Below are 27,283 nucleotides of genomic sequence, written 5' to 3'. Positions count from 1 at the left end.
AGCCTATCACACCCGATCATCACATGGTGTCTCAGCACGAAGAACTTTCGCAACGGTGCATACTCAGGGAGAACACTTTTATCTTGAAATTTTAGTGAAAGATCATCTTATAATGCTACCGTCAATCAAAGCAAGATAAGATGCATAAAAGATAAACATCACATGCAATCAATATAAGTGATATGATATGGCCATCATCATCTTGTGCTTGTGATCTCCATCTCCGAAGCACCGTCATGATCACCATCGTCACCGGCGCGACACCTTGATCTCCATCGTAGTATCGTTGTCGTCTCGCCAACTATTGCTTTTACGACTATCGCTACCGCTTAGTGATAAAGTAAAACAATTACATGGCGATTGCATTTCATACAATAAAGCGACAACCATATGGCTCCTGCTAGTTGCCGATAACTCGGTTACAAAACATGATCATCTCATACAATAAAATATAGCATCATGTCTTGACCATATCACATCACAACATGCCCTGCAAAAAAAAGTTAGACGTCCTCTACTTTGTTGTTGCAAGTTTTACGTGGCTGCTACGGGCTTAGCAAGAACCGTTCTTACCTACGCATCAAAACCACAACGATAGTTTGTCAAGTTGGTGCTGTTTTAACCTTCGCAAGGACCGGGCGTAGCCACACTCGGTTCAACTAAAGTGAGAGAGACAGACACCCGCCAGTCACCTTTAAGCAACGAGTGCTCGCAACGGTGAAACCAGTCTCGCGTAAGCGTACGCGTAATGTCGGTCCGGGCCGCTTCATCTCACAATACCGCCGAACCAAAGTATGACATGCTGGTAAGCAGTATGACTTATATCGCCCACAACTCACTTGTGTTCTACTCATGCATATAACATCAACGCATAAAACCACGCTCGGATGCCACTGTTGGGGAACGTACTAATTTCAAAAAATTACCTACGCACACGCAAGATCATGGTGATGTATAGCAACGAGAGGGGAGAGTGTTGTCTACGTACCCTCGTAGACCGATAGCGCAAGCGTTTAACACAACGCGGTTGATGTAGTCGTACGTCTTCACGATCCGACCGATCAAGTACCGAACGCACGGCACCTCCGAGTTCAGCACACGTTCAGCTCGATGACGTCCCTCGAACTCCGATCCAGCCGAGTGTTGAAGGAGAGTTTCGTCAGCACGACGGCGTGGTGACGATGATGATGTTCTACCGACGCAGGGCTTCGCCTAAGCACCGCTACGATATTATCGAGGTGTAATATGGTGGAGGGGGGCACCGCACACGGCTAAAAGATCGTTGATCAATTGTGTGTCGAGAGGTGCCCCCTGCCCCCGTATATAAAGGAGCAAGGGGGAGGCCGCCGGCCAAGGAGGAGAGGCGCGCCTAGGAGGAGTCCTACTCCTACCGGGAGTAGGACTCCCCCCCTTTTTCCATGTTGGACTAGGAGAGAGGGGCAAGAGGTGGAGGGGAGGAAGGAAGGGGGGGCGCCGCCCCCCTCTCCTTGTCCTATTCGGACTAGGGGGAAGGGGCGCGCGGCCCTGCCCTGGCCTCCTCTCCTCCCTTCCACCTAGGCCCACTAAGGCCCATTAAGTTACCGGGGGGTTCCGGTAACCTCCCGGCACTCCGGAAAAATCCCGATTTCACCCGGAACACTTCCGATGTCCAAACATAGGCTTCCAATATATCAATCTTTATGTCTCGACCATTTCGAGACTCCTCGTCATGTCCGTGATCACATCCGGGACTCCGAACAACCTTCCGTACATCAAAACATATAAACTCATAATATAACTGTCATCGTAACGTTAAGCGTGCGCACCCTACGGGTTCGAGAACTATGTAGACATGACCGAGACACCTCTCCGGTCAATAACCAATAGCGGAACCTGGATGCTCATATTGGTTCCCACATATTCTACGAAGATCTTTATCGGTCAGACCGCATAACAACATACGTTGTTCCCTTTGTCATCGGTATGTTACTTGCCCGAGATTCGATCGTCGGTATCTCGATACCTAGTTCAATCTCGTTACCGGCAAGTCTCTTTACTCGTTCCGTAATACATCATCCCGCAACTAACTCATTAGTTACAATGCTTGCAAGGCTTATAGTGATGTGTATTACTGAGTGGGCCCAGAGATACCTCTCCGACAATCGGAGTGACAAATTCTAATCTCGAAATACGCCAACCCAACAAGTACCTTTGGAAGCACCTGTAGAGCACCTTTATAATCACCCAGTTATGTTGTGACGTTTGGTAGCACACAAAGTGTTCCTCCGGTAAACGGGAGTTGCATAATCTCATAGTCATAGGAACATGTATAAGTCATGAAGAAAGCAATAGCAACATACTAAACGATCGAGTGCTAAGCTAACGGAATGGTTCAAGTCAATCACATCATTCTCCTAATGATGTGATCCCGTTAATCAAATGACAACTCATGTCTATGGCTAGGAAACATAACCATCTTTGATCAACGAGCTAGTCAAGTAGAGGCATACTAGTGACACTCTGTTTGTCTATGTATTCACACATGTATCAAGTTTCCGGTTGATACAATTCTAGCATGAATAATAAATATTTATCATGATATAAGGAAGTAAATATTAACTTTATTATTGCCTCTAGGGCATATTTCCTTCAGTCTCCCACTTGCACTAGAGTCAATAATCTAGTTCACATCGCCATGTGATTTAACATCAATAGTTCACATCACCATGTGATTAACACCCATAGTTCACAACGTCATGTGACCAACACCCAAAGGGTTTACTAGAGTCAGTAATCTAATTCACATCGCTATGTGATTAACACCCAAAGAGTACTAAGGTGTGATCATGTTTTGCTTGTGAGATAATTTTAGTCAACGGGTCTGTCACATTCAGATCCATAAGTATTTTTGCAAATTTCTATGTTTACAATGCTCTGCACGGAGCTACTCTAGCTAATTGCTCCCACTTTCAATATGTATCTAGACCGAGACTTAGAGTCATCTAGATTAGTGTCAAAACTTGCATCGACGTAACCCTTTACGACGAACCTTTTTGTCACTTCCATAATCGAGAAACATATCCTTATTCCACTAAGGATAATTTTGACCGTTGTCCAGTGATCTACTCCTAGATCACTATTGTACTCCCTTGCCAAAATCAGTGTAGGGTATACAATAGATCTGGTACACAACATGGCATACTTTATAGAACCTATGTCCGAGGCATAGGGAATGACTTTCATTCTTTTTCTATCTTCTGCAGTGGTCGGGCTTTGAGTCTTACTCAATTTCACACCATGTAACATAGGCAAGAAACTCTTTCTTTGACTGTTCCATTTTGAACCACTTCAAAATCTTGTTAAGGTATGTACTCATTGAAAAAACTTATCAAGCGTCTTGATCTATCTCTATAGATCTTGATGCTCAATATGTAAGCAGCTTCACCGAGGTCTTTCTTTGAAAAACTCCTTTCAAACACTCCTTTATGCTTTGCAGAATAATTCTACATTATTTCCGATCAACAATATGTCATTCACATATACTTATCAGAAATGATGTAGTGCTCCCACTGACTTTCTTGTAAATACAGGCTTCACCGCAAGTTTGTATAAAACTATATCCTTTGATCAACTTATCAAAGCGTATATTCCAACTCCGAGATGCTTGCACCAGTCCATAGATGGATCGCTGGAGCTTGCATATTTTGTTAGCACTTTTAGGATTGACAAAACCTCCTGGTTGCATCATATACAACTCTTCTTTAATAAATCCATTAAGGAATTCAGTTTTATTTATCCATTTGCCAGATTTCATAAAATGCGGCAATTGCTAACATGATTCGGACAGACTTAAGCAAGATACGAGTGAGAAACTCTCATCATAGTCAACACCTTGAACTTGTTGAAAACCTTTTTGCGACAATTCTAGCTTTGTAGATAGTAACACTACTATCAGCGTCCGTCTTCCTCTTGAAGATCCATTTAATCTCAATGGCTCGTCGATCATTGGGCAAGTCAATCAAAGTCCATACTTTGTTCTCATACATGGATCTCATCTTAGATTTCATGGCCTCAAGCCATTTTGCAGAATCTGGGCTCACCATCGCTTCTTCATAGTTCGTAGGTTCGTCATGGTCTAGTAACATAACCTCCAGAACAGGATTACCGTACCACTCTGGTGCGGATCTTACTCTGGTTGACCTACGAGGTTCAGTAATAACTTGATCTGAAGTTCCATGATCATCATCATTAACTTCCTCACTAATTGGTATAGGCGTCACAGAAACTGGTTTCTGCGATGAACTACTTTCCAATAAGGGAGCAGGTACAATTACCTCATCAAGTTCTACTTTCCTCCCACTCACTTCTTTCGAGAGAAACTTCTTCTCTAGAAAGGATCCATTCTTAGCAACGAATGTCTTGCCTTCGGATCTGTGATAGAAGGTGTACCCAACTGTCTCCTTTGGGTATCCTATGAAGACACATTTCTCCGATTTGGGTTTGAGCTTATCAGGATGAAACTTTTTCACATAAGCATCGCAACCCCAAACTTTAAGAAACGACAACTTTGGTTTCTTGCCAAACCACAGTTCATAAGATGTCGTCTCAACGGATTTAGATGGTACCCTATTTAACGTGAATGCAGCTGTCTCTAATGCATAACCCCAAAACTATAGTGGTAAATCGGTAAGAAACATCATAGATTGCACTATATCCAATAAAGTACGGTTATGACGTTCGGACACACCATTATGTTGTGGTGTTCCAGGTGGCATGAATTTGTGAAACTATTCCACATTGTTTTAATTGAAGACCAAACTCGTAACTCAAATATTTGTCTCCGCGATCAGATCGTAGAAACCTTATTTTCTTGTCACGATGATTTTCCACTTCACTCTGAAATTCTTTGAACCTTTCAAATGTTTCAGACTTATGTTTCATTAAGTAGATATACCCATATCTGCTCAAATCATCTGTGAAGGTCAGAAAATAATGATACCTGCTACGAGCCTCAATATTCATCGGACCACATACATCTGTATGTATGATTTCCAACAAATCTGTTGCTCTCTCCATAGTTCCGGAGAACGGCATTTTAGTCATCTTGCCCATGAGGCACGGTTCGCAAGCATCAAGTGATTCATAATCAAGTGATTCCAAAATCCCCTCAGTATGGAGTTTCTTCATGCGCTTTACACCAATATGACCTAAACGGCAGTGCCACAAATAAGTTGCACTATCATTATTAACTTTGCATCTTTTGGCTTCATTATTATGAATATGTGTATCACTACGATCGAGATCCAATAAACCATTTTATTGGGTGTATGACCATAGAAGGTTTTATTCATGTAAACAGAACAACAATTATTCTCTAATTTAAATGAATAACCGTATTGCAACAAACATGATCAAATCATACTCATGCTCAACGCAAACACCAAATAACACTTATTTAGTTTCAACACTAATCCCGAAAGTATAGGGAGTGTGCGATGATGATCATATCAATCTTGGAACTACTTCCAACACACATCGTTACCTCGCCTTTTACTAGTCTCTGTTTATTCTGCAACTCCCGTTTCGAGTTACTACTCTTAGCAACTGAACCAGTATCAAATACCGAGGGGTTTCTATAAACACTAGTAAAGTACACATCAATAACATGTATATCCAATATACCTTTGTTCACTTTGCCATCCTTCTTATCCACCAAATAGTTGGGGTAGTTCCGCTTCCAGTGACCAGTCCCTTTGCAGTAGAAGCACTTAGTCTCAGGCTTAGGACCAGACTTAGGCTTCTTCACTTGAGCAGCAACTTGCTTGCCGTTCATCTTGAAGTTCCCCTTCTTCCCTTTGCCCTTTTCTTGAAACTAGTGGTCTCGTCAACCATCAACACTTGATGTTTTTCTTGATTTCTACCTTTGTCGATTTCAGCATCACGAAGAGCTCGGGAATTACTTTCGTCATCCCTTGCATACTATAGTTCATCACGAAGTTCTACTAACTTGGTGATGGTGACTAGAGAATTCCGTCAATCACTATTTTATCTGGAAGATTAACTCCCACTTGATTCAAGCGATTGTAGTACCCAGACAATCTGAGCACATGCTCACTGCTTGAGCTATTCTCCTCCATCTTTTAGCTATAGAACTTGTTAGAGACTTCATATCTCTCAACTCGGGTATTTGCTTGAAATATTAACTTCAACTCCTGGAACATCTCATATGGTCCATGACGTTCAAAACGTCTTTGAAGTCCCGATTCTAAGCCGTTAAGCATGGTGCACTAAACTATCAAGTAGTCATCATATTGAGCTAGCCAAACGTTCATAACGTCTGCATCTGCTCCTGCAATAGGTCTGTCACCTAGCGGTGCATCAAGGACACAATTCTTCTGTGCAGCAATGAGGATAATCCTCAGATCACGGATCCAATCCGCATCTTTGCTACTAACATCTTTCAACATAATTTTTCTCTAGGAACACATCAAAAATAAACACAGGGAAACAACAACGCGAGCTATTGATCTACAACATAATTTGCAAAATACTATCAGGACTAAGTTCATGATAAATTTAAGTTCAATTAATCATATTACTTAAGAACTCCCACTTAGATAGACATCCCTCTAATCCTCTAAGTGATCACGTGATCCATATCAACTAAACCATGTCCGATCATCACGTGAGATGGAGTAGTTTCAATGGTGAACATCACTATGTTGATCATATCTACTATATGATTCACGCTCGACCTTTCAGTCTCCGTGTTCCGAGGCCATATCTGCATATGCTAGGCTCGTCAAGTTTAACCTGAGTATTCCGCGTGTGCAACTATTTTGCACCCGTTGTATTTGAACGTAGAGCCTATCACACCCGATCATCACGTGGTGTCTCAGCACGAAGAACTTTCGCAACGGTGCATACTCAGGGAGAACACTTTTATCTTGAAATTTTAGTGAGAGATCATCTTATAATGTTACCGTCAATCAAAGCAAGATAAGATGCATAAAAGATAAACATCACATGCAATCAATATAAGTGATATGATATGGCCATCATCATCTTGTGCTTGTGATCTCCATCTCCGAAGCACCGTCATGATCACCATCGTCACCGGCGCGACACCTTGATCTCCATCGTAGCATCGTTGTCGTCTCGCCAACTATTGCTTTTACGACTATCGCTACCGCTTAGTGATAAAGTAAAACAATTACATGGCGATTGCATTTCATATACTAAAGCGACAACCATATGGCTCCTGCCAGTTGCCGATAACTCGGTTACAAAACATGATCATCTCATACAATAAAACATAGCATCATGTCTTGACCATATCACATCACAACATGCCCTGCAAAAACAAGTTAAACGTCCTCTACTTTGTTGTTGCAAGTTTTACGTGGCTGCTACGGGCTTAGCAAGAACCGTTCTTACCTACGCATCAAAACCACAACGATAGTTTGTCAAGTTGGTGCTGTTTTAACCTTCGCAAGGACCGGGCGTAGCCACACTTGGTTCAACTAAAGTGAGAGAGACAGACACCCGCCAGTAACCTTTAAGCAACGAGTGCTCGCAACGGTGAAACCAGTCTCGCGTAAGCGTACGCGTAATGTCGGTCCGGGCCGCTTCATCTCACAATACCGCCGAACCAAAGTATGACATGCTGGTAAGCAGTATGACTTATATCGCCCACAACTCACTTGTGTTCTACTCGTGCATATGACATCTACGCATAAAACCAGGCTCGGATGCTACTGTTGGGGAACGTAGTAATTTCAAAAAAACTCCTACGCACACGCAAGATCATGGTGATGCATAGCAACGAGAGGGGAGAGTGTTGTCCACGTACCCTCGTAGACCGAAAGCGGAAGCGTTAACACAACGCGGTTGATGTAGTCGTACGTCTTCACGATCCGACCGATCAAGTACCGAACGCACGGCACCTCCGAGTTCAGCACACGTTCAGCTCGATGACGTCCCTCGAACTCCGATCCAGCCGAGTGTTGAGGGAGAGTTTTGTCAGCACGACGGTGTGGTGACGATGATGATGTTCTACCGACGCAGGGCTTCGCCTAAGCACCGCTATGATATTATCGAGGTTTAATATGGTGGAGGGGGGCACCGCACACGGCTAAAAGATCGTTGATCAATTGTGTGTCTAGAGGTGCCCCCCTGCCCCCGTATATAAAGGAGCAAGGGGGAGGCCGCCGGCCAAGGAGGAGGGCGCGCCAAGGGGGGAGTCCTACTCCCACCGGGAGTAGGACTCCTCCTTTCCTTGTTGGAATAGGAGAAGGGAAGGGAGAAGGAGAAAGAAGGAAGGGGGCGCCCCCCTCCCTAGTCCAATTCGAACTAGTCCATGGGGAGGGGTTCGGCCACCCTTTGGGGCCTTTCTCTCCTTTCCCGTATGGCCCATTAAGGCCCAATACGAATTCTCGTAACTCTCCGGTACTCCGAAAAATACCCGAATCACTCGGAACCTTTCCGAAGTCCGAATATAGTCGTCCAATATATCAATCTTTATGTCTCGGCCATTTCGAGACTCCTCGTCATGTCCCCGATCTCATCCGGGACTCTGAACTCCTTCGGTACATCAAAACACATAAACTCATAATATAACCGTCATCGTAACGTTAAGCGTGCGGACCCTACGGGTTCGAGAACTATGTAGACATGACCGAGACACCTCTCCGGTCAATAACCAATAGCGGAACCTGGATGCTCATATTGGCTCCCACATATTCTACGAAGATCTTTATCGGTCAGACCGCATAACAACATACGTTGTTCCCTTTGTCATCGGTATGTTACTTGCCCGAGATTCGATCGTCGGTATCTCGATACCTAGTTCAATCTAGTTACCGGCAAGTCTCTTTACTCGTTCCGTAATACATCATCCCGCAACTAACTCATTAGTTACAATGCTTGCAAGGCTTATAGTGATGTGTATTACTGAGTGGGCCCAGAGATACCTCTCCGACGATCGGAGTGACAAATCCTAATCTCGAAATACGCCAACCCAACAAGTACCTTTGGAAGCACCTGTAGAGCACCTTTATAATCACCCAGTTACGTTGTGACGCTTGGTAGCACAGAAAGTGTTCCTCCGGTAAACGGGAGTTGCATAATCTCATAGGCATAGGAACATGTATAAGTCATGAAGAAAGCAATAGCAACATACTAAACGATCGAGTGCTAAGCTAACAGAATGGGTCAAGTCAATCACATCATTCTCCTAATGATGTGATCTCGTTAATCAAATGACAACTCATGTCTATGGCTAGGAAACATAACCATCTTTGATCAACGAGCTAGTCAAGTAGAGGCATACTAGTGACACTCTGTTTGTCTATGTATTCACACATGTATCAAATTTCCGGTTGATATAATTCTAGCATGAATAATAAACATTTATCATGATATAAGGAAATAAATAATAACTTTATTATTGCCTCTAGGGCATATTTCCTTCATATTACTGAGTGGGCCCAGAGATACCTCTGCGACAATCGGAGTGACAAATCCTAATCTCGAAATACGCCAACCCAACAAGTACCTTTGGAGACACCTGTAGAGCACCTTTATAATCACCCAGTTACGTTGTGACGTTTGGTAGCACACAAAGTGTTCCTCCGGTAAACGGGAGTTGCATAATCTCATAGTCATAGGAACATGTATAAGTCATGAAGAAAGCAATAGCAACATACTAAACGATCGAGTGCTAAGCTAACGGAATGGGTCAAGTCAATCACATCATTCTCCTAATGATGTGATCCCGTTAATCAAATGACAACTCATGTCTATGGCTAGGAAACATAACCATCTTTGATCAACGAGCTAGTCAAGTAGAGGCATACTAGTGACGCTCTGTTTGTCTATGTATTCACACATGTATTATGTTTCCGGTTAATACAATTCTAGCATGAATAATAAACATTTATCATGATATAAGGAAATAAATAATAACTTTATTATTGCCTCTAGGGCATATTTCCTTCAGTTACCACTTCTCATTAACTACGTGCCACATAAGCAAAATTTTGTTGGAATGGGCTATGTTACTAGCTAAGTTACTCCTACTATGACTAGCCTAACCTATACTTTTTTGTGTGTGTGTGTGTGTTGGAGCCAAAATAGTGAGATTGACGTCATTTCCCCCTCTAGCTTTACTGCAGCGCGTTACGGAGAGAATACGAGTTTTTTTAGCTTGAATACGAGGTTTTTTGAAGTGAGAACAGAATACGAGGTTTTTGTGTCTTTTTTTTTTGAACCGGGCGTGCCCCTTTCCATTTAAAATAAACGGAAATACAACCGTCTCCGTCAGGAAGCAAGGAAAGAGGAGCAGCGAGTTCAACGCACTGCCAGGAAACCCACTGTGCTCTCCCGCCATCGAAACGAGCACCATGGGGCGAAAACCTGACAGCACCTAGTTAGTTTGAGCCTAGCTATTACAAACCAGGGGAAAAGGCACAAACACGAGGTGCCAGAAGAACAAAAAGCATATCGATTTCAAAAGTTACCCAACAGTGGAGCCTGAGTCTTAGGCCCTAGCACATCGCCCCCTATCAACCAGGGCAGAATGTAGAGCACATCAGCAGCATCATCCAGAGAACACCTCACCCTCGTCTCCCGTTGCGCGCTTGGCCCCTTCACACATTGCCATCAACTTGGTTGTGCTCGCTCTAATCATCTCAGCTCCGAGTCGCAATCTTGCCACTTCTTCCACTGGCTGAAGACCTGCCCAATACAAGAGAAACGAACAAGCCGAATACACAATCTCAAAAGGAGATTTGATCAATTGTTTTTCAAAAGTAGCCTTATTACGCGCAAGCCAAATAGCCCAAGTTACTGCCGCCAAACCAACAGTATAAAATCTAGTTTCATTGGGTAGGAACATATTACACCACACATAGAATTGCCAGGTGTTATTTGGGCATAAGTCAGTCCCCAACACAACTCCAACTGTTCTCCAGGCAACACGCGCCACAGGACACGTAAAAAACAGGTGGGACGCAGTTTCAATATTGTTACAGAAGGAACACACAGGGTTCCCCGGCCATTTTTTCCTCCTCATCACCGCTCTAGTGAGCACCGCGTCTTGGGCCATCTGCCACAAGAAGATCTGTATCTTAAGAGGTAGTTTCGCCTCCTAGATCCATCTATAGTTGTTTCCATGAAGAGGTTTTTCCAGCCAATTATACATAGATTTAGTGGAGTACTTAGCATTCTTACTCAAACCCCAAAACACTACATCTTCCTCAGCTGTAGTGTTAAGCCCCCAGATGTATTGTCGAACCCTATCCCACTGTTCTCTAAGATCAGGGCATAAACGCCTTCTAAAAAAGGTCAAAGTCTCTACCCTGTTAAAGTTTTGGACCGTACAATCCTGATCTGTACATATTTCAAACAACCGAGGGAACCTCAAATTGAGTGTGGGTAGCCCCTCAATTGAGTCTTTCCACACCCTGCTCAGGTTTCCGCATCCTAGTTTAATCTTTCTCCCCATCATGTACAACTCCCTGACTTTCAGAAGAGATTTCCAGCATGGGGAGTCAGATTGTCTTGGTTGCACAGTTGCCACCGACTTGTTTTGTAAATATCTGGCTCTCACCAAGTTTTGCCAAACCCCAGTTTGGGGTTCTAACTTCCACCACCATTTCACCATCAGGCTGATGTTTTGTTTCCTGAGGTCTTTGACACCCAGACCCCCTTTGCCCTTCGATCTACACACCCTCTTCCATTTGACCAGGTAATATCTATTCTTCTTATTGCACCCGTGCCAAAAAAATTACGACGGTGCTTGTCCAGCCTTTCTATGAAAGTTTTACTCATAAGCCACATGGACATATGATATAAAGATAGCTGCGACAATACCGAGGTAAGCAAGGTAAGTCTGCCCCCGCTGGATGCAGCATTACCAATCCAAGACCCGAAACACTTAAGGTATTTATCTACAATAAATTCCCACACAGAATCTTTAAGAGTTGTGAAACTCACAGGCATACCAAGATATTTAATTGGAAAGTGCCCGATCTCGCAGTTAAAGATCTTGGCATACTTGCTATCAATGTCAGTGTCCCCTCCGACAGTCATGATCTCGCTCTTCTGAAAGTTTACTTTCAGTCCAGACATGAGCTCGAACATGTATAAGAGGAGCTTCAGATTTAAAGCTTTTTCCACATCATGCTCGAGGCAAATGATCGTGTCATCTGCGTATTGTAGAACTGCCACCCCATTCGGGACAAGATCAGATGCTAGTCCAGTTAGGAGGCCATTCTGCTGCGCTTTACAAATCATCTTGTTGAGACATTCTACAGCTAGGTTGAACAAAAAGGGGGAGTGGGGGTCTCCTTGGCGCACCCCTTTGGCACTTTGAAAATATGGGCCCACTGAGTTGTTAAGCTTGATACTAACAGTACCATTGTATAGGATTTGATTTACTCACCCACACCAGGTTTCGTTGAAGCCCCTCATTCTGTGGCAATCCAACAGAAAATCCCAGTTAACCTTGTCGTATGCTTTCTCGAAGTCGAGCTTAAGCACCACCCCTACTTTTTTTCTTGACATGGGTGTAATTGAGGAGCTCATGTAAAGTCATGATCCCATCCATAATATTCCTCCCTTTAACAAAAGCATTTTGTGACAAGCTTATCAGTTTGTCAGCATATTTTTCTACTCTCCGATCCATAGTCTTAGTAATCAGTTTATATGGGCACCTAAGGAGACAAATAGGTCGAAATTGCTGAATGCGATCCGCACCTGACACTTTAGGGAGAAGAGTAATCACCCCATAATTAAGGCGCTGCACGTCAAGCGTTCCAGCATGGAAGTGGCTGAACAGCCGCATAATGTCACTTTTAACAATGTTCCAGCAATGTTGATAAAACTCCGCAGGAATATTATCGGGGCCAGGTGCTCTATTAACATCCATTGCAAACAAGGCCTCTTTCACCTCCTCTTCTGAGAAAGTTCTAGTCAGATCAATATTATCCTCTTGAGTGAGTTTTTCTGATTCATCCCACGAGCCAGGGTCCATGTGAAACAAGTTACCCGGGGCTGGGCCGAATAGGGTTTTATAGAACTCTGTGGCATGTGAGATAAGGTTATCAGTACCTTCTATCTCAACATCACCATACTTGAGGGCATGAATGGTATTCTTCCTTTTTCGCCCATTTGCAATTTTATGAAAGTAATCTGTGTTTAAATCCCCTTTGAGGAGCCAACGCTCATGGGATTATTGTAGCCAGAAAATCTCCTCATTTACCAGAATCTCATGAAGCTCAAAATTAATATCCACCTTTCTACTATACATCTCAGGGGTCAGAGGTCCCTCCTCTTCAAGCTCCTCAAGAGTGGACAATTCTACTCTTAATTCTTCTTTTCTTTTCTTGGTATGGCCGTACTTATTGGACCCCCACCCTTTAAAGAAGGTTTTAAACCTTTTTAATTTGATATTAAGAATATCAATAGGATCTTCAGCTTTAACCGCTTTATTCCAGATTTTCTCCACTAAGGGTAGAAAGTCCTCATTTTTTAACCAGGCCAGATCAAACCTGAATTCCCTAGGGTTATGTGCCTCCCTGCCCATGTCTCCTGAGGAAAGGAGTAGGGGGTTATGATCAGATAACTCTCTAACCAGCTTTCTAACAGTTACCAATGGGTATAAGTCTTCCCAGTCGCTAGACATCAAAATCCTGTCTAGCTTTTCCAAAGTGGGGTGGGTCTGGTTATTTGTCCAAGTATATTTCCCTCCGCTACAATAAATCTCCCTCACGCCATATGCATTAATGACAGAATTGAACATGTCCATAGATTTATGTCCATGTACTTTTTTATTCTTCTCACCACCATGCCTCAAGATGTTAAAGTCTCCCCCAACTATGTAGGGTTTGTTCATATTAGAACAGAATTGAGCAAGTTCCAGCAGGAACTCCTCCCTCATTTCCTCATGAGCTGGGCCATACACCACTAGAATACTCCATTCAGATTTATTCCTCCTATCTATTAGATCAAGCTGGATCATGAACTTTCCTTTCTTGTTATAACTCAAGTCCAAAATGTCTTTTCTAGCCCCTGCAATGATACCACCTGACTTGCCACATGAGGGGATCCAGACCCACTCAAAGATACTAGAAGGGTCAATTTTTCTCAAGCATATAGGGGAGAAGTTTTTCTTCATGGTTTCCTGTAGACCCAGGAAATCAAGGGAATGGTCACTTATTAAATCAGAGAGGCAGGTGGCCATTCCTTTCTTGCCCACCCCTCTGCAGTTCCAAATGAGACCTCTCATTTGGAACGTTTTTCTTGTTTTTGGACCTAGTAACCCTGCCAGGGGCCAGGGCAGGATTACCACTATCAATGCTTTCTACTGTCATTTTCTTTTGGCTTCTAGTCACAGGCCTAGATAGCTTGACAGCATTTTTTTTTCTTTCTACTCCCATTTTTATAAGAACAGAAATCTTCACTACAATACTCATCTTGTTCTAACCAAGATAAGCTGAGAGGGGATTGTTTTCCCAGTCCATTTGTGACCACCAGGTCATCCTCTTTCTCATTTTTTTATTAATGTCACTCTGTTTACTCAACAGATTTCCTCTAACATCCTTTAACTCATGAAGAATATCAATACAGGTAAAGTGATCATCTGGAATTAGGACCCCCATTTTATTAGCTCTACTTATTAGCTCCGCATTCCCCAAAGCAGCAAAAGAATTTTTTCTAGGGTTTTGATATTTACCTTCCAGATTTTTCTTCTTGGCCACTTCCATAGCTTTTTGCATCATGTCTCCCTGCCTCTCCTGACCACATCGAAGACTAAACCTCAGGTTAGTCTCAGGGATCAATGGAGGAGTGGGAATTATCTCATTGTCACAATCAGGCGATGGCAGGTGTACCAGATAATCATCTGATACCTTCAGCTTAGGATCCACCTCTCCTGTCACTTCTAAGACCTGCGAAACACCAGTTACTACCTCCACATATGAGCATTTCTTCTCAAACAAAGGAAGTACATTCACCTGCAGTGTTTGCACATCAGTGCTCTTGTCAGGTGCTTTTTCCTCATGATCAGCGATTTTTCCTCCATCTGATTTCTCTTCATAGCCCTCTTGAGCAGAATTCTCATTGGCCAGCTTCTCAATAAATAAAGTTTTATCATCATCACTTTCATAAGAGTCTGACAGGTTATCCTCCTCATTTTCATTCTCTTTTTCAAAAGGGAGCAGGCGACAGGCCTTCCCTCCCCTAAAGGAAGATGTACCATGCTCAGCAGGAGCATGAACACTCTTAGATGGCTCAGTTCCCCCGTCCTGCCTCTTCCTCTTCGGAGTGGACAGCAGGGATTCTTTCTGATCATTTCTAACAGGCACAGAATCGTCTTCCTTCACCGGGTTTCTCACCAGAACTTCCTCTACTTCATATAGGAATTTGTAAAAACGGCTCCCCATGCAACCCTCAGCAGAAACAGGAAGATTATCAATACTGCGACATCCAATCTTGACCCGAACAGACGAGGGGCGCTTAATAGTAGACATATCGATCTCTAACGTCACCCCAACAAGCCCACCAGCATAAGCCACATTCTTGTCACATCTTTTATTAAGAGGTACTCCCTCTGTAAACTAATATAAAAGTGTTTAAATAACTAAAATAGTAATCTAAACACTCTTATATTAGTTTACGGAGAGAGTATCTTACTAATTTTCACCCAGGCAATCTCAAGTAGGCCCTCACAGTCCATGTCATCAGACCATGGTGTGATTCTGACCACAGTTTGGTGCTTTTTGAGGTTTATGTGTTCCACAAACAAAGCACGTTCAACCTCTCTTATGTGAGGAAACCTCATAACATTTTTTATTAAGAGGTTTTTGTGTCTTTTGTTTGGCTGATGATGAAAAAAAGGGACATGACGAGAGAAGTTGGTCTGGCCGTCGGATGAAAAATAAGCGCGCTGGGAACACGGAACGGTAACGGGCAAGCCCCGTCCGTGTGCGACCCGTTCGCGGTGTGGCGTTGGGGGAGGAGCCGGAGACGGAAAGGCGAGTAGCCCCCAATTAATACGAAGAACGGGCGTTGGATAAGGAGCCGGAGACGGAAAGGCTCGGCCCAACCCTGATATAGGGGGACCCGAGATCCAGACCGCCAAACAAAATCCAAGTAGCAAACATCGCTCGATCGATTTCACCTAAAAGAGAAAAGAAAGGCAAATCGCAGATTCAAGGCGATGGCGGCGGCGATCCGACTTGCGGCCAGTCGGCTCTTCGGCGGCCAGCGACCCCAGGCGGTTTTCAAGTCCGTCGTCTTGCCGCTGGTCGAGGTGGGGCGTCGCCGGCTGATTCCAAGTCTCATCAACGGCGGCCGACCTGCCTCTTTTTCTCTCAGATCTATGTCCTCCGGCGGCGCAGGTTGCAAAGAGTTTTCCGGCGCCGCCGCCGCTGCCCACCCACCCAACGGCAACCGCGCCCTGAAGGTATACCATCCAAGATCCACAACTTCTTTTATATGGTTTTTAGAATAAATAAACATTTTTTAATATGTATGTATGTCCATCGATATCCCCTGCTGCACTTCTCAGATAGGATATCTCATATATTTGTTCTGCAATTCAATATCGCTGTACTGCATGGATCTTTTTCCACCGGTTAATTAAAACTATCTCCGATCTGTCCGCCAGCAACCCTTTGGAGAACCTGTACCAAAGCTCGACCCAGAGAGAGCATGGGCCTATCGGCAGTACTGCGAGATTGAGACCAAGAAGCACGAGCTCTTCTACCTGATCGCTGAGTTGGAGAAGAGGCACCCATATCGTAGGTACACGGGAAAAAACATGGAGCTCCTCTTCCAACTTTTCGGACACGTTGATCCTAATCCCAGCGATCCCCTCTGGTATGATCATAACCCAATTTTTTTATCCACACAGATTAATAAGTAATTTGCTCTTCTTAGTTGGTATCTACACTGATATCTAATTTTCTATAATCTCAACAATTGTCCTTGTAGGTGCCGAGCTCATGCAAGAGAAAGACTCAACAATTGTCTGCTATATGGAATGCCTACCGCGATGGCCACTTGGATGTACATGGATTGGGAGAGTTGGAGAAATATGTTTGCCTTTGCACTTGGAATTGGTCACTAGACTAGATTTCACTATGTCATGAGTCCAGATATTGAAACTCGAGTAAATTTCATTAAAGTACACTTTTTTGTTGGCTAAATGTCAAGGAATTGCGCTTCTTCTTTTTTGTGGTCTCTTGTTTCAAGAGGCTGCACTTTCTAAACCGCACTTCTTTTAGCAGCTTAAAAAAATAAACCGCCCCCTTTACAGCTTCTCCTATAAGCTGTCCCCTATTCGTTGGGGGCTTATATGCTAGTTATGCGATAATTAGTACATAAGCTCAGCTTATGGGAGAAGCTGAGCAAGGGGGTTGCTTATTTTTCACGCCGTAAAAAAAATTGGGCCTAAATCCATAGCGAAACCATTTGAATTTTTGTTGACCTGGCCCCAGACTACTTGCATGGAGCCTAGATGCGGATCCCTCCGTAGATTTCAGAGGTGCAGCTTTCTAGCACTGATTGGAAAATTTTAATTTAGCTCAGTGCTGTTTTAAAAAAAATGCAATTTCCTGACATTTGGCCAACAAAAAGTGACTTTTAACAAATTTACTCTAGCACTATAGTACTGCTCGGTCTGGATCCTTTGTAAGTTTGTAAAGTGAATGGTTCACCATCATTCATCTAAATATGTGAGTGGATATTGTCAGCCTAGCTCTCCATTATATCATGATGAAATGGAGTGATCATGTTATTGTTTGGAATTGAGCTTTTAATGCATGGTCCTGTCTCCAGAGTATGTTATGATGAAGATTGAAATATTAGAGAAAATTAGAATGGTAGAAAATTAGAATGGAGTATTTCTCCATCCCCGTCCCCAACCCAGAAGAGATGGAACGGAGGGGCGCCACTCCCACCCTTGAGAGTGACACCCCTTGGCGGCGGGGAGATAGCCCCCCCTTTTTTCCTGACACTTTTGCTTTTCATGGGCCAGGCACTCCCCCAGTGACCTGCAACTAGGTGTGCCCCTCGATTCTACCCATTCGATCGCCGGCTCATGCGCCCATGTATGTCTATGTAGCTCACCAGCTCCTCTACGAACTTCTGTGCATCAACCTTCCTGATGACAAAGTCGCCTAATTCCTCGTCAAGGAGTATTCCTCATCAAGCAAATCCATGTTCTTGAGCATCTTTTCCAGATCAATCTCGGTCTTCCTTCGACGCCCCCTGGGGAACAACGGTTCAGCAGTGAAAGATACCAGCGATCCTCCCTGGTTGTCACCAGAGGCAGCGTTGCTAAACCCTAAACGTGAGGGTACGTTCCGTTGTACTCCCTCCGTTTCAAAATAGATAACTCAACTTTGTACTAACTTTAGTACAAAGTTGGGTCATCTATTTTGGAATGGAGGGAGTGGCAGTTAGTAGCTAATAGTTTTTTTTTGAGACACTAGTAGCTAGCTTTTTTTTTACAATTACTAGTAGCTAGCTAGTAGGTTATACCCTCTCGGCCCTCATCTCAACGCGGTGGGCTGCGTAGTCCAGCCCGTCCCATCTATCTCCACTACAGCGAGAGTGCGGCATAGAGCTCATGCACTCACCCAAAGCTGGCCAAACGGTCCGGCCCGGCCCGGCACGACACAACCCAACCCATGCTAATCATGCCTGGCACGACACGACCCGTTGTGGCATGTTTAATAGCCGGGCTGTGCCGTGCCGGCCCACGTGCCTTGCTCCTCGGCCCAGACACAACCTAGTTAATAAACAGGCCGGCCCATGGCACGTTTAAAACGCCGGGCCACATGCTTTTAGAACAAAACTACAGCAAGTATCAACCAAGTGACATGCACCCTCAAATTAGAAACAGTCTGACCAACTATATTACTGTAGACAACAAGGCAAAAACTAAACTCCTGTCCTTCTGAAAATTTTACTCACGACAAGCTTACAGTGTTTATTCATCAATGCCATTAGATTCACATTGAGAAGTTACACCCCTGGGCAAATGCACACCAAAGAAGAACTGCAATCGACAAGGCCGATTCAGAGAATGTGGTTGCTGCTGCCGCCTGTGTGGGTCTCCGTGTTACGACTTACGAGGATCGCCACAGGCCTCGGTGTCCACGATTTGGTCGCGACCAGACTAGCACAGGGTCTCGGTCGCAACAAGTCGATCGAGACATCTTCGTCGGGATGTGGTCTACGGTCTCCAGGACATGGATTGCCACCTCCACATACTACTAGATCGGAAACGCGCCTTGGCGCGTGGTGCCTGGCTGAACTTTTTGTCCCAACTTTTAAACAAACTGCAATATTGTTGCTACTTGGTGTAGGATCGTTTTTCAAAGTCTGGCCGAAGGCAATGCAGTCACATGTACCAAATGCAAAGCAACCATGAGGTATATTCTCAGTAGAACCATTCGTCTGGAAGTTCATGAGGAATATAAATATATACTTTTCCAAAAGCAAGACCGGACGATCAATTCACATCAAGTTTGATACAGACAATGTACTTTTTATACAGCAAAATCACCACAGCGGCAATGCGAGACAAAGAACCTATGTAGTTCCATAGAAGCATATTTTTTGGAAATAACCTGATCGTCTTGACATTCAACCTTTCATATGCCGCAACACATGAACCTGCTATCTATAGTTTGTTCAGTCACTTGAAACAGATAACATTTTCTCCATTGACAACGGACTTATGAACCTTGAACTAACCTTTTCAAAGTTTGGATTATCAGCAGCGGCTTCCTATGCGTAGTGTCGAAGCCGAAGACACATAAGCGATTTCTTTGTGTTGAGCAAACATGGAGCCCAGGTGTTATCTATCATCTTACTCTCCAGAACTATCTACTTGCTGAAGGATTTACCCAGTTTGAGATCATATTATTTGAGGATGGTCTGCTAACAAATAACCTATCAGCAGGTCGTAGGACAGGAGGAATAGCACTACCGCAGCTTCAAGTGCCAAAGAACATCGACTAATTCAAAGCTTATTTATATGCACAATTTCAATTAGCACTGAACTAAAAAGAAGCACTCACTATATCGAAACAATGCAGATGGACTCCATAAACAATGAATAAGGAATGGTCCAGTGCGTACAAAAGCATGTGATAATTTAAGGAATAACCATGAAAAGGCCAAAAAACACATAGCAATCGTGATAATTTGAGTAACCATGAAAAGGCCAACAAACACATGGCACAGAAATTCTAACAAAAAACAAAGAACGAAGGACATCATATTCTACAGGGAATAGCAAGATGATAGGCAAGACAATGCGATCAAGCCGAGGTCTGCATAAGTTAATCAGCAACATAAATAGACTACACAAATATAAATCTATATATAGAACCAATCGACGGTAAACAAACAAACACCATTCTAGACAAAGGGTTGTAGACCAGAAATAAAGCCTTGTCAGAACCAAGCATGTAGTAACTGTGGCTCGGTGAGCATAAGAGAGGCATAGGAAACACACAATTGAGACTAAAAACAAACAACACATCTTACTGTTGTGTATATCATAACAGAAACTATCATAGACTTTCTTTACATATATACACATACTCGTGAGCAAAACAAACAATGTTGGTTGCTCCTAAATTATTTGCAGAACATAAGAAAAAAGAGTTGGAAACAATCTGACAAGACCTGAAACCAGAACTTGGTAAGTTATATGGTATTTGTAGCTATGTTTTCCCTTTAACAATTAATAAGATGAATGTATTTTAAAAAAACAGAAACCTAATTTCCCTAGTTCTGTACAAAAGAGTGCTCTAGCCAGAAGTAAAGTGTCTAGATTCCCTAGCTCTAGCTAGAAATCACAGTGCTGACACTTTCTGTTCAGCATGAACAAAATAAAAATCCTATTTCTGTTCAGCATGAAGACAAATTCAGAGCAGCAAGATGTACATGATCTACCTTACTTGCCGGGGATACGATCAAACGGAGACCGCGTGCGCTAGTCACCGGCATCGTGGAGAAGAGCTCCCTTCGTAGACACAAGAGCATACAAGATAAAGTAGAGAAGATGTGTCAACAACACTAACAGGTCACTCCATGTCATAGTCCTTGGCCAGGGTCAGGGGACCTTGAATCCTAGAAATCTGCAGAGGAGGCATCATCAGGAGCAATCTATCACTACTCACAAAATAACCCAAGAGGCGGGTACAGACTATGTTAACCATTTATGTGTACAGAATATATTAACTTGCACCACACCAGAGAAATTTCTCATCGGCAGCGGATTTATTAATTTTCTGATTAACACACAAGCTCGAGCTAGCCACCAACGACACGAGGACTACAGTCTCATGTCTTCTCACAAATATCCAGTCAAAACATGAAACTTAATCTCATCATAGTCAGATTAGCTTTGTCCTTATCGATTGAAACGACCACAAATCCCATCAAAAATATTAGTAGAATAAATCTAGTCACGGAATGGAGGCCATCCAGTGATCTGCTCCATCGAGCAGCTAACAGGTGAAACCATCACTTAATCAAAGGACCTCCCTGAGTAATCCAGCATCAACCAATATGAACAGAATGTAGCTAGTGGTAGAAATAATTCACTGGCAGAACCATGGAACTATCATAGATCCACTTTACTTGACCTAATTACATGAAACTCAATTTGACTAAACTAAAATGGAAGAAACGGTCAAACCCAAGAAGCTAGATAGTCTAACTCTAGCCTACCAGAAGAAAATGAAAATAAAGTAACCCCCAGACCATATTTATAGTACTACTATTTCTCCAAGGAAATAAGTGTGCAATCTGTAACTCGGAGCAGGGTCAGCAAGTTAGTTGAGAGGCTAATCCGGAGCGCGCACGGAGCTAATTCAATGCTAACAACATCTAATTGGACATTTGCACCTAGGGGAAGTCAGGGTTCTAGAAATTCCAAGTCCCAAAGCAAATAGAACCCATTAGACGGACATGCCATTGATATTTCTCATATTCCTAGGAAGAACAGAATTAGTACCTTAGAAGCATCATCTAAGAACAGAGGCTTGCGTATGCCGACATTCGCCAATTCAGTCTTGGAAAGGCCCTTCTTCAAGCCACCACCGTGTAGACAACAAAATAAGACGATGGTTTCAAATCAGTAATAATGAGGTGTGTGCATACATAGCCCTGAATTAGGACCTAGTTCTATTGTTTTGGTCTACTTTTTACTGCATCGAAGCCACTCGTTTGCAACGAAATCAAGATAGAAAGCAGGGGCCATCTTAAGAGAGTTATCAGAATGTGGTTAAAGCAAATGGAAATTGTAAACTCACAACTCAAACCATTGGTACATAAATTGATAGGCACATACAGTACAGTACAATGCAGAGTATTCTTCTTGCCACCTCTTGGTACATAACATACATATGTAATGAAACAGATTTCCCCAAAGGCAAAATGTTATGTTCTCTCCATTCCCAGGCAGATATTAGCATGTATCATTCACAGAGTAACATTTTGAGGCAAAGCTGAAATTAAGCAAAAATAATCAGCCCCCGAAGAAAACCTCAAATTGAACCCTCCTTTGATGTCTCGGGTGGAGGAAATGTACAGAGGAAACTCTGCAGTCTGAATCGATCGATGGGAGCAGCACATACAGAGAGAAAGAAGGGGGAAGAGGGGTTCTGACCAGATAATCTTTGTTGTGGGAGGCAAAGAGGAGGAACTGCTTGGTGCCGCCGTGGTCGTGGTTTCAGGGGATTAGCCAAACTAATTTCTAGAACTTTAACGATGTAGAATTCATCTTTTAATAATGGAATAGACACGCTGCAAGGCAAGCGGCAGTGTCAAACGAGTGCCCATAGGATAGAGGAAGCATATGCAAATAAAAATCAAGTAGCAACAATGCACGTATACGGACCATGTATGATAATACGTATATGCTTCAGATTTAACTACCATGTATTTATTCCACCTATCTTCTAACCAGATAGTTTAAGAGACTATCATTTAAACTGTTAAAATTAGAATCCTATGAAATATCATGAAACACAGAAGATTCTAAAATAAATGAAGAAGATGGTTAACAGGGAAAGCATAGAATAATCCACCAAAGCAAGGAAAATGAATAAGAATGTGAGTGTAATTGAAAAGAAGGAGCGTGTATACCTAGTAGGTGGATTGCACATCTACTTAGTGTCAAAAAATTAGGAAATAAGCTACCATTTCAACCTGTTGTACTCAACATCGAACATAGCAGCACCTGGAAAATGTGATTGAGGGCGAACAATGGCGACATACTTGTCACAGTCAACAACCCAATTCTTATACTCTGCTTCAACCAGAGCCACATCCCCGAAGAATGTGATTCAGAGCAACCTTCTGAGACATCCTTGCACTTCCAAAGCAGTTTCCCTGATAATTCTAAAAATCTGCACTAACAAAGCAGTTTCAGCTAGGCTCTCCTCTTTTTTTGGTTTTTATGGTTTATGGAACAGATACCATACTCTGAATGTTGTAGCAAAGTAACAAAAAGGGAACCATGGTCTGAATGCTATAGAATTGAAATTTTGCATTACACCCTCTACGTACTGGAGTCTAGGCAGCAAACAATCAGAAAAATTATGCAGCAAACAACCATAGCTATGTATCAATCAACCTGAGTTTTGGGTTTGAAATTTTAATCTCTTTGTAATTTGTAGTCTACCTGAGATTATACCTAGTCTGGTAATAATAAAATCATAGATATGGTTGATAAGAGGAACATAATACATATCTTCTCAGAGAACCCAGAATTATGTACAATAAACAAAACCAAACTGAATAAACAATTTACTTCAATCATGTAATATAAATCGGAAGGATACACAGTGGACAAAAACTAAACTGAAATCAGAAGTATATGTAATAAGTAAAACTAAATTGAATGTAATACTCGGCTAATGCAGGTCCAATAACATAGATGTGTTAACTGGCAAACACTACTCAGTCAGGTCCAATACTCAGCTTATTTCCGTCCCTTTTCAATATCAAGAATGATTATTAAGTAACCAGGTACATAGAAAAATCAAATAATGAAATAATGTCTACATAGTAGCTCATATCTCTGAATACGGCCACACTGATTTCAATGTACATTTTAGGAGCAATGGAAAACCAGAAAAATAGAAACAACTCACACAGTAAAGCTAAAACTAAGTATTGCACGCTATCGAGACCAATCTGGCGTGAAACATCTGCCGCTGCAGAAGGACATCAGGGTCAATCACAGCGGCAGGGCCATCAGCACAGCCAACAGGAACTGCAGACCGAACCACGATCGCAGCTAAAAGAACTGAAGAACGAGCAAGCTCCCTGTAAGTCGACGTGCATTCATAATTATAGTTTGACTTCTGCTGCTTGTGCATCCAAAGAACATAAAAAGTTCTTATATCCCACGCCAAGCAAGGAACCAAGGATATGCAAGTGCTGAAAGTATACTATGCACATAATCTTGCCACCACTCAAAGGCTGCTACCAAATTGATATCATCGACAATAAAACAATTAAAAGCATCTTCCCTGAAGCGACAGGAGACAGATGCTGAAGATTCACACTCACCTAAGATGAACCGTAGCATGCATACATATTATGCTCCATTCAAATCCTTCAAAGGCTCCAATTCTGCACAGACCAAGATGAAAAGAAATGGTAAGTTTGACTTCTGCTGCTTGTGCATCCAAAGAACATAAAACAAGAAGTTCTTATATCCCACGCCAAGCAAGGAACCAAGGATATGCAAGTGCTGAAAGTATACTATGCACATAATCTTGCCACCACTCAAAGGCTGCTACCAAATCGATATCATCGATAATAAAAAAATTAAAAGCATCTTCCCAGAAGCGACATGAGACAGATGCTGAAGATTCGCACTCACCTAAGATGAACCGTAGCATGCATACATATGCTCCATTCAAATCCTTCAAAGGCTCCAATTCTGCACAGACCAAGATGAAAAGGTCCAAATCAGCTCACCCACATCACCAATATAGCATCAGACAATATACTACCAGCAATCATTCAAGTGATTCATCTTTTCCAAACCACTAATCACACAAAAGTTCATGAAAGTATGGGTACACCACCATCCCGACATCCATCACTAACATGTCCTCATCTATCAAAAATAAATGGAGGCCAAACAATAATCAACTAAATATACAGAAATGTACTAATGTCGAGGGATTGAAGTACAACATGGAGTGGAGGAGAAGTTTGGGAGGAGGGACCTGGGCGACGGCGTCTGGGTCGTCCTTGCAGGAAGCGGCGACGGCCTTCTTGGCGCGCAGGATCCAGTTGAAGGAGGTGCCCTCGGTGACGCCGAGCAGCTTGAGCATGGCAACCACCGTCATCTCGAAGGGCGCCGGCGACGAGTCATCTGCGAGCATGGCCGCCAACCCCGCAAGGCAGGGGGCCTCCAGAGGAGGGAGCCGCTGGCGCCGGCGCCGCCGAGGGAGAGGGCCGTGACCATTCCTCTCTGGCTGCTCGCGCTCACCTGGTGTTGCTGTGGACCATCGAGAGGGCGGGGAGGAGGAGACGAGGCGACGGCGCGAGGGGAAGCGGGGGCGACGGCGCGAGGGCAAGCGGGGGCGACGGCGCGAGGGCAAGCGGGGGCGACGGCGCGAGGGCAAGCGGAGGCGGCGTCGGCGGAGTGGGGAGCAGCTAGGCGGCGACGCGTGAGTGCGGGAGTGAGGCGGCTAGGGTTATCTCCACGGGAGCCGGCCCCTTTTATACCCGGGTGCGCGAAATGACTAAAATGCCCTCGACGGGTCACTGTAATTACGCGCGGTGGCACACTGGAGGGGTTACTATTCATTGTAGCAGTGTTTGTTTTCGATCCAATGGCCGAGGTCTCTCCCGAGCGAAATCCTACGGTTCAGAACGCATCAAAAATCCGATCCGACGGCCGACAGTCGCTAAGCTCTGAGAAGCCTCATGTTCTCCCTAGATACTTATATCAGGATAGACAAACCACAAAGAAATGAACTCGTCGCATACATGGGCGATGGAGCTTCAATCAGAGTTTGGGAGAATTTTAAGCTATACATGAACTTATTGATCATGACTCAGAGCACTTGAACATGGAGGTGATTGAGGCAGATTTTGATGCACCTGATGTGGAGGCTATATGCAGATGCTAGAGCAACTCCAACGGGGCGACCCATTTCGTCTGTTGACGTCCGTTTAGGTCGGCACGGACCACTAGTAGAAAACAGGGCTTTGGTTCGGCCAGAAAAGAGCATTAATCACGGTTGCATTACGAACCGGGACTAATGTGAGCATTAGTCCCGGTTCGAGCGGCTAGGGCACCGTACAGGCATTAGTCCCGGGGTGCGATGCCCATTAGTACCGGTTCGTGGCACCAACCGGTACTAAAGGTTAGACCTTTAGTCCCGGTTCGAGCCACCAACCGGTACTAATGGGGTTTGAGGCATTAGTACCGGTTCATGGCACGAACCGGTACTAAAGGTCCCATTTTCAAACTCTCCCCCCCTTTGGATCGCCTTTTCAGTTTTGTAAAAAGCAAAAGAAAATGATAAAAACTTCAAAAATTAAAATCCTTCCAGATGTAGTTATGTTACTACATGTACTAGTTAGGAAAATTTAAAAACTTAAATTTGGACATGTTTTGCAAAAAGTGTAAGGAAAATGTAAAGCGTCTATAACTTTTGCATACGATGTAAAAAAAGTATAATATATCAAAATGTTCAACACGAAAATCCGCATCCGATTTTGACCGCCTACGGCCTGTTTGCAAATTTTTAGAATCCTCAAATTCTAAAAGAAAAAAAAGTTATGCTCAAATTTCTGTTTTTTTTTTTAATTTTTGTTAAATCTGGTCAAACTATGGTCAAACTACTTATTCAAGAAGTATTAGTGTTACTAAATAATTATTCAAGAATATTAGTGTTACTAAATAATTATTTCAGTTTTTTTGAATTTGGTCAAATCTGGTCAAACTGTGATCAAACAATGGTCAAACTAATTATTCAAGAAATATTAGTGTTACTAAATAATTATTTCAGTTTTTTTGAATTTTGGTCAAATCTGGTCAAATTGTGGTCAAACTACTTATTCAAGAAATATTAGTGTTACTAAATAATTATTGTTTTTAAAACAATAGTTTTAAACTCAAACAGTGAAATGTGTGACTTCATGCTCAAGCTAAATTCCTGAGGGTTAATAGGATTGACATCTTACTATTGTCAGGAAAACAACAAGTGCAGACTTGGAAACGAGGGAGAATAGAACCCGG

At 43.1% G+C, this 27,283-nt stretch overlaps 1 protein-coding gene and 1 long non-coding RNA gene across 9 annotated transcripts; one reads left to right on the top strand and one right to left on the bottom strand.

Moving 5' to 3' along the window:
* The first annotated feature begins 16,022 nt into the window (after window positions 1-16,022).
* On the top strand, window positions 16,023-17,806 carry LOC109762119 (uncharacterized). Its single transcript, XM_020320941.4, has 3 exons — window positions 16,023-16,447; window positions 16,652-16,863; window positions 16,978-17,806. Exons 1-3 carry the CDS (start codon window positions 16,202-16,204, stop codon window positions 17,111-17,113), a joined length of 594 nt encoding a protein of 197 aa, XP_020176530.1. The 5' UTR covers window positions 16,023-16,201; the 3' UTR covers window positions 17,114-17,806.
* A 1,623-nt stretch (window positions 17,807-19,429) lies between these two features.
* LOC120966392 (uncharacterized) lies at window positions 19,430-25,720 on the bottom strand. Of its 8 annotated transcripts, none has more exons than XR_006665402.2 (5): window positions 25,257-25,720; window positions 24,905-24,964; window positions 22,025-24,651; window positions 19,750-21,143; window positions 19,430-19,675 (listed from the first exon to the last, which is right to left on the bottom strand). It is a non-coding gene; the product is annotated as an uncharacterized lncRNA (long non-coding RNA). The 8 variants fall into 8 exon arrangements; XR_006665405.2 differs by having other exon boundaries at window positions 19,430-19,668; XR_006665406.2 differs by having other exon boundaries at window positions 19,430-19,932; window positions 20,959-21,143.
* Between the last annotated feature and the right edge of the window lie 1,563 nt (window positions 25,721-27,283).

The sequence above is a fragment of the Aegilops tauschii genome, chromosome 1 (assembly GCF_002575655.3).
Source record: "Aegilops tauschii subsp. strangulata cultivar AL8/78 chromosome 1, Aet v6.0, whole genome shotgun sequence".
Taxonomy (NCBI): domain Eukaryota; kingdom Viridiplantae; phylum Streptophyta; class Magnoliopsida; order Poales; family Poaceae; genus Aegilops; species Aegilops tauschii.
This window is presented reverse-complemented; position numbering and strand designations above follow the sequence as displayed.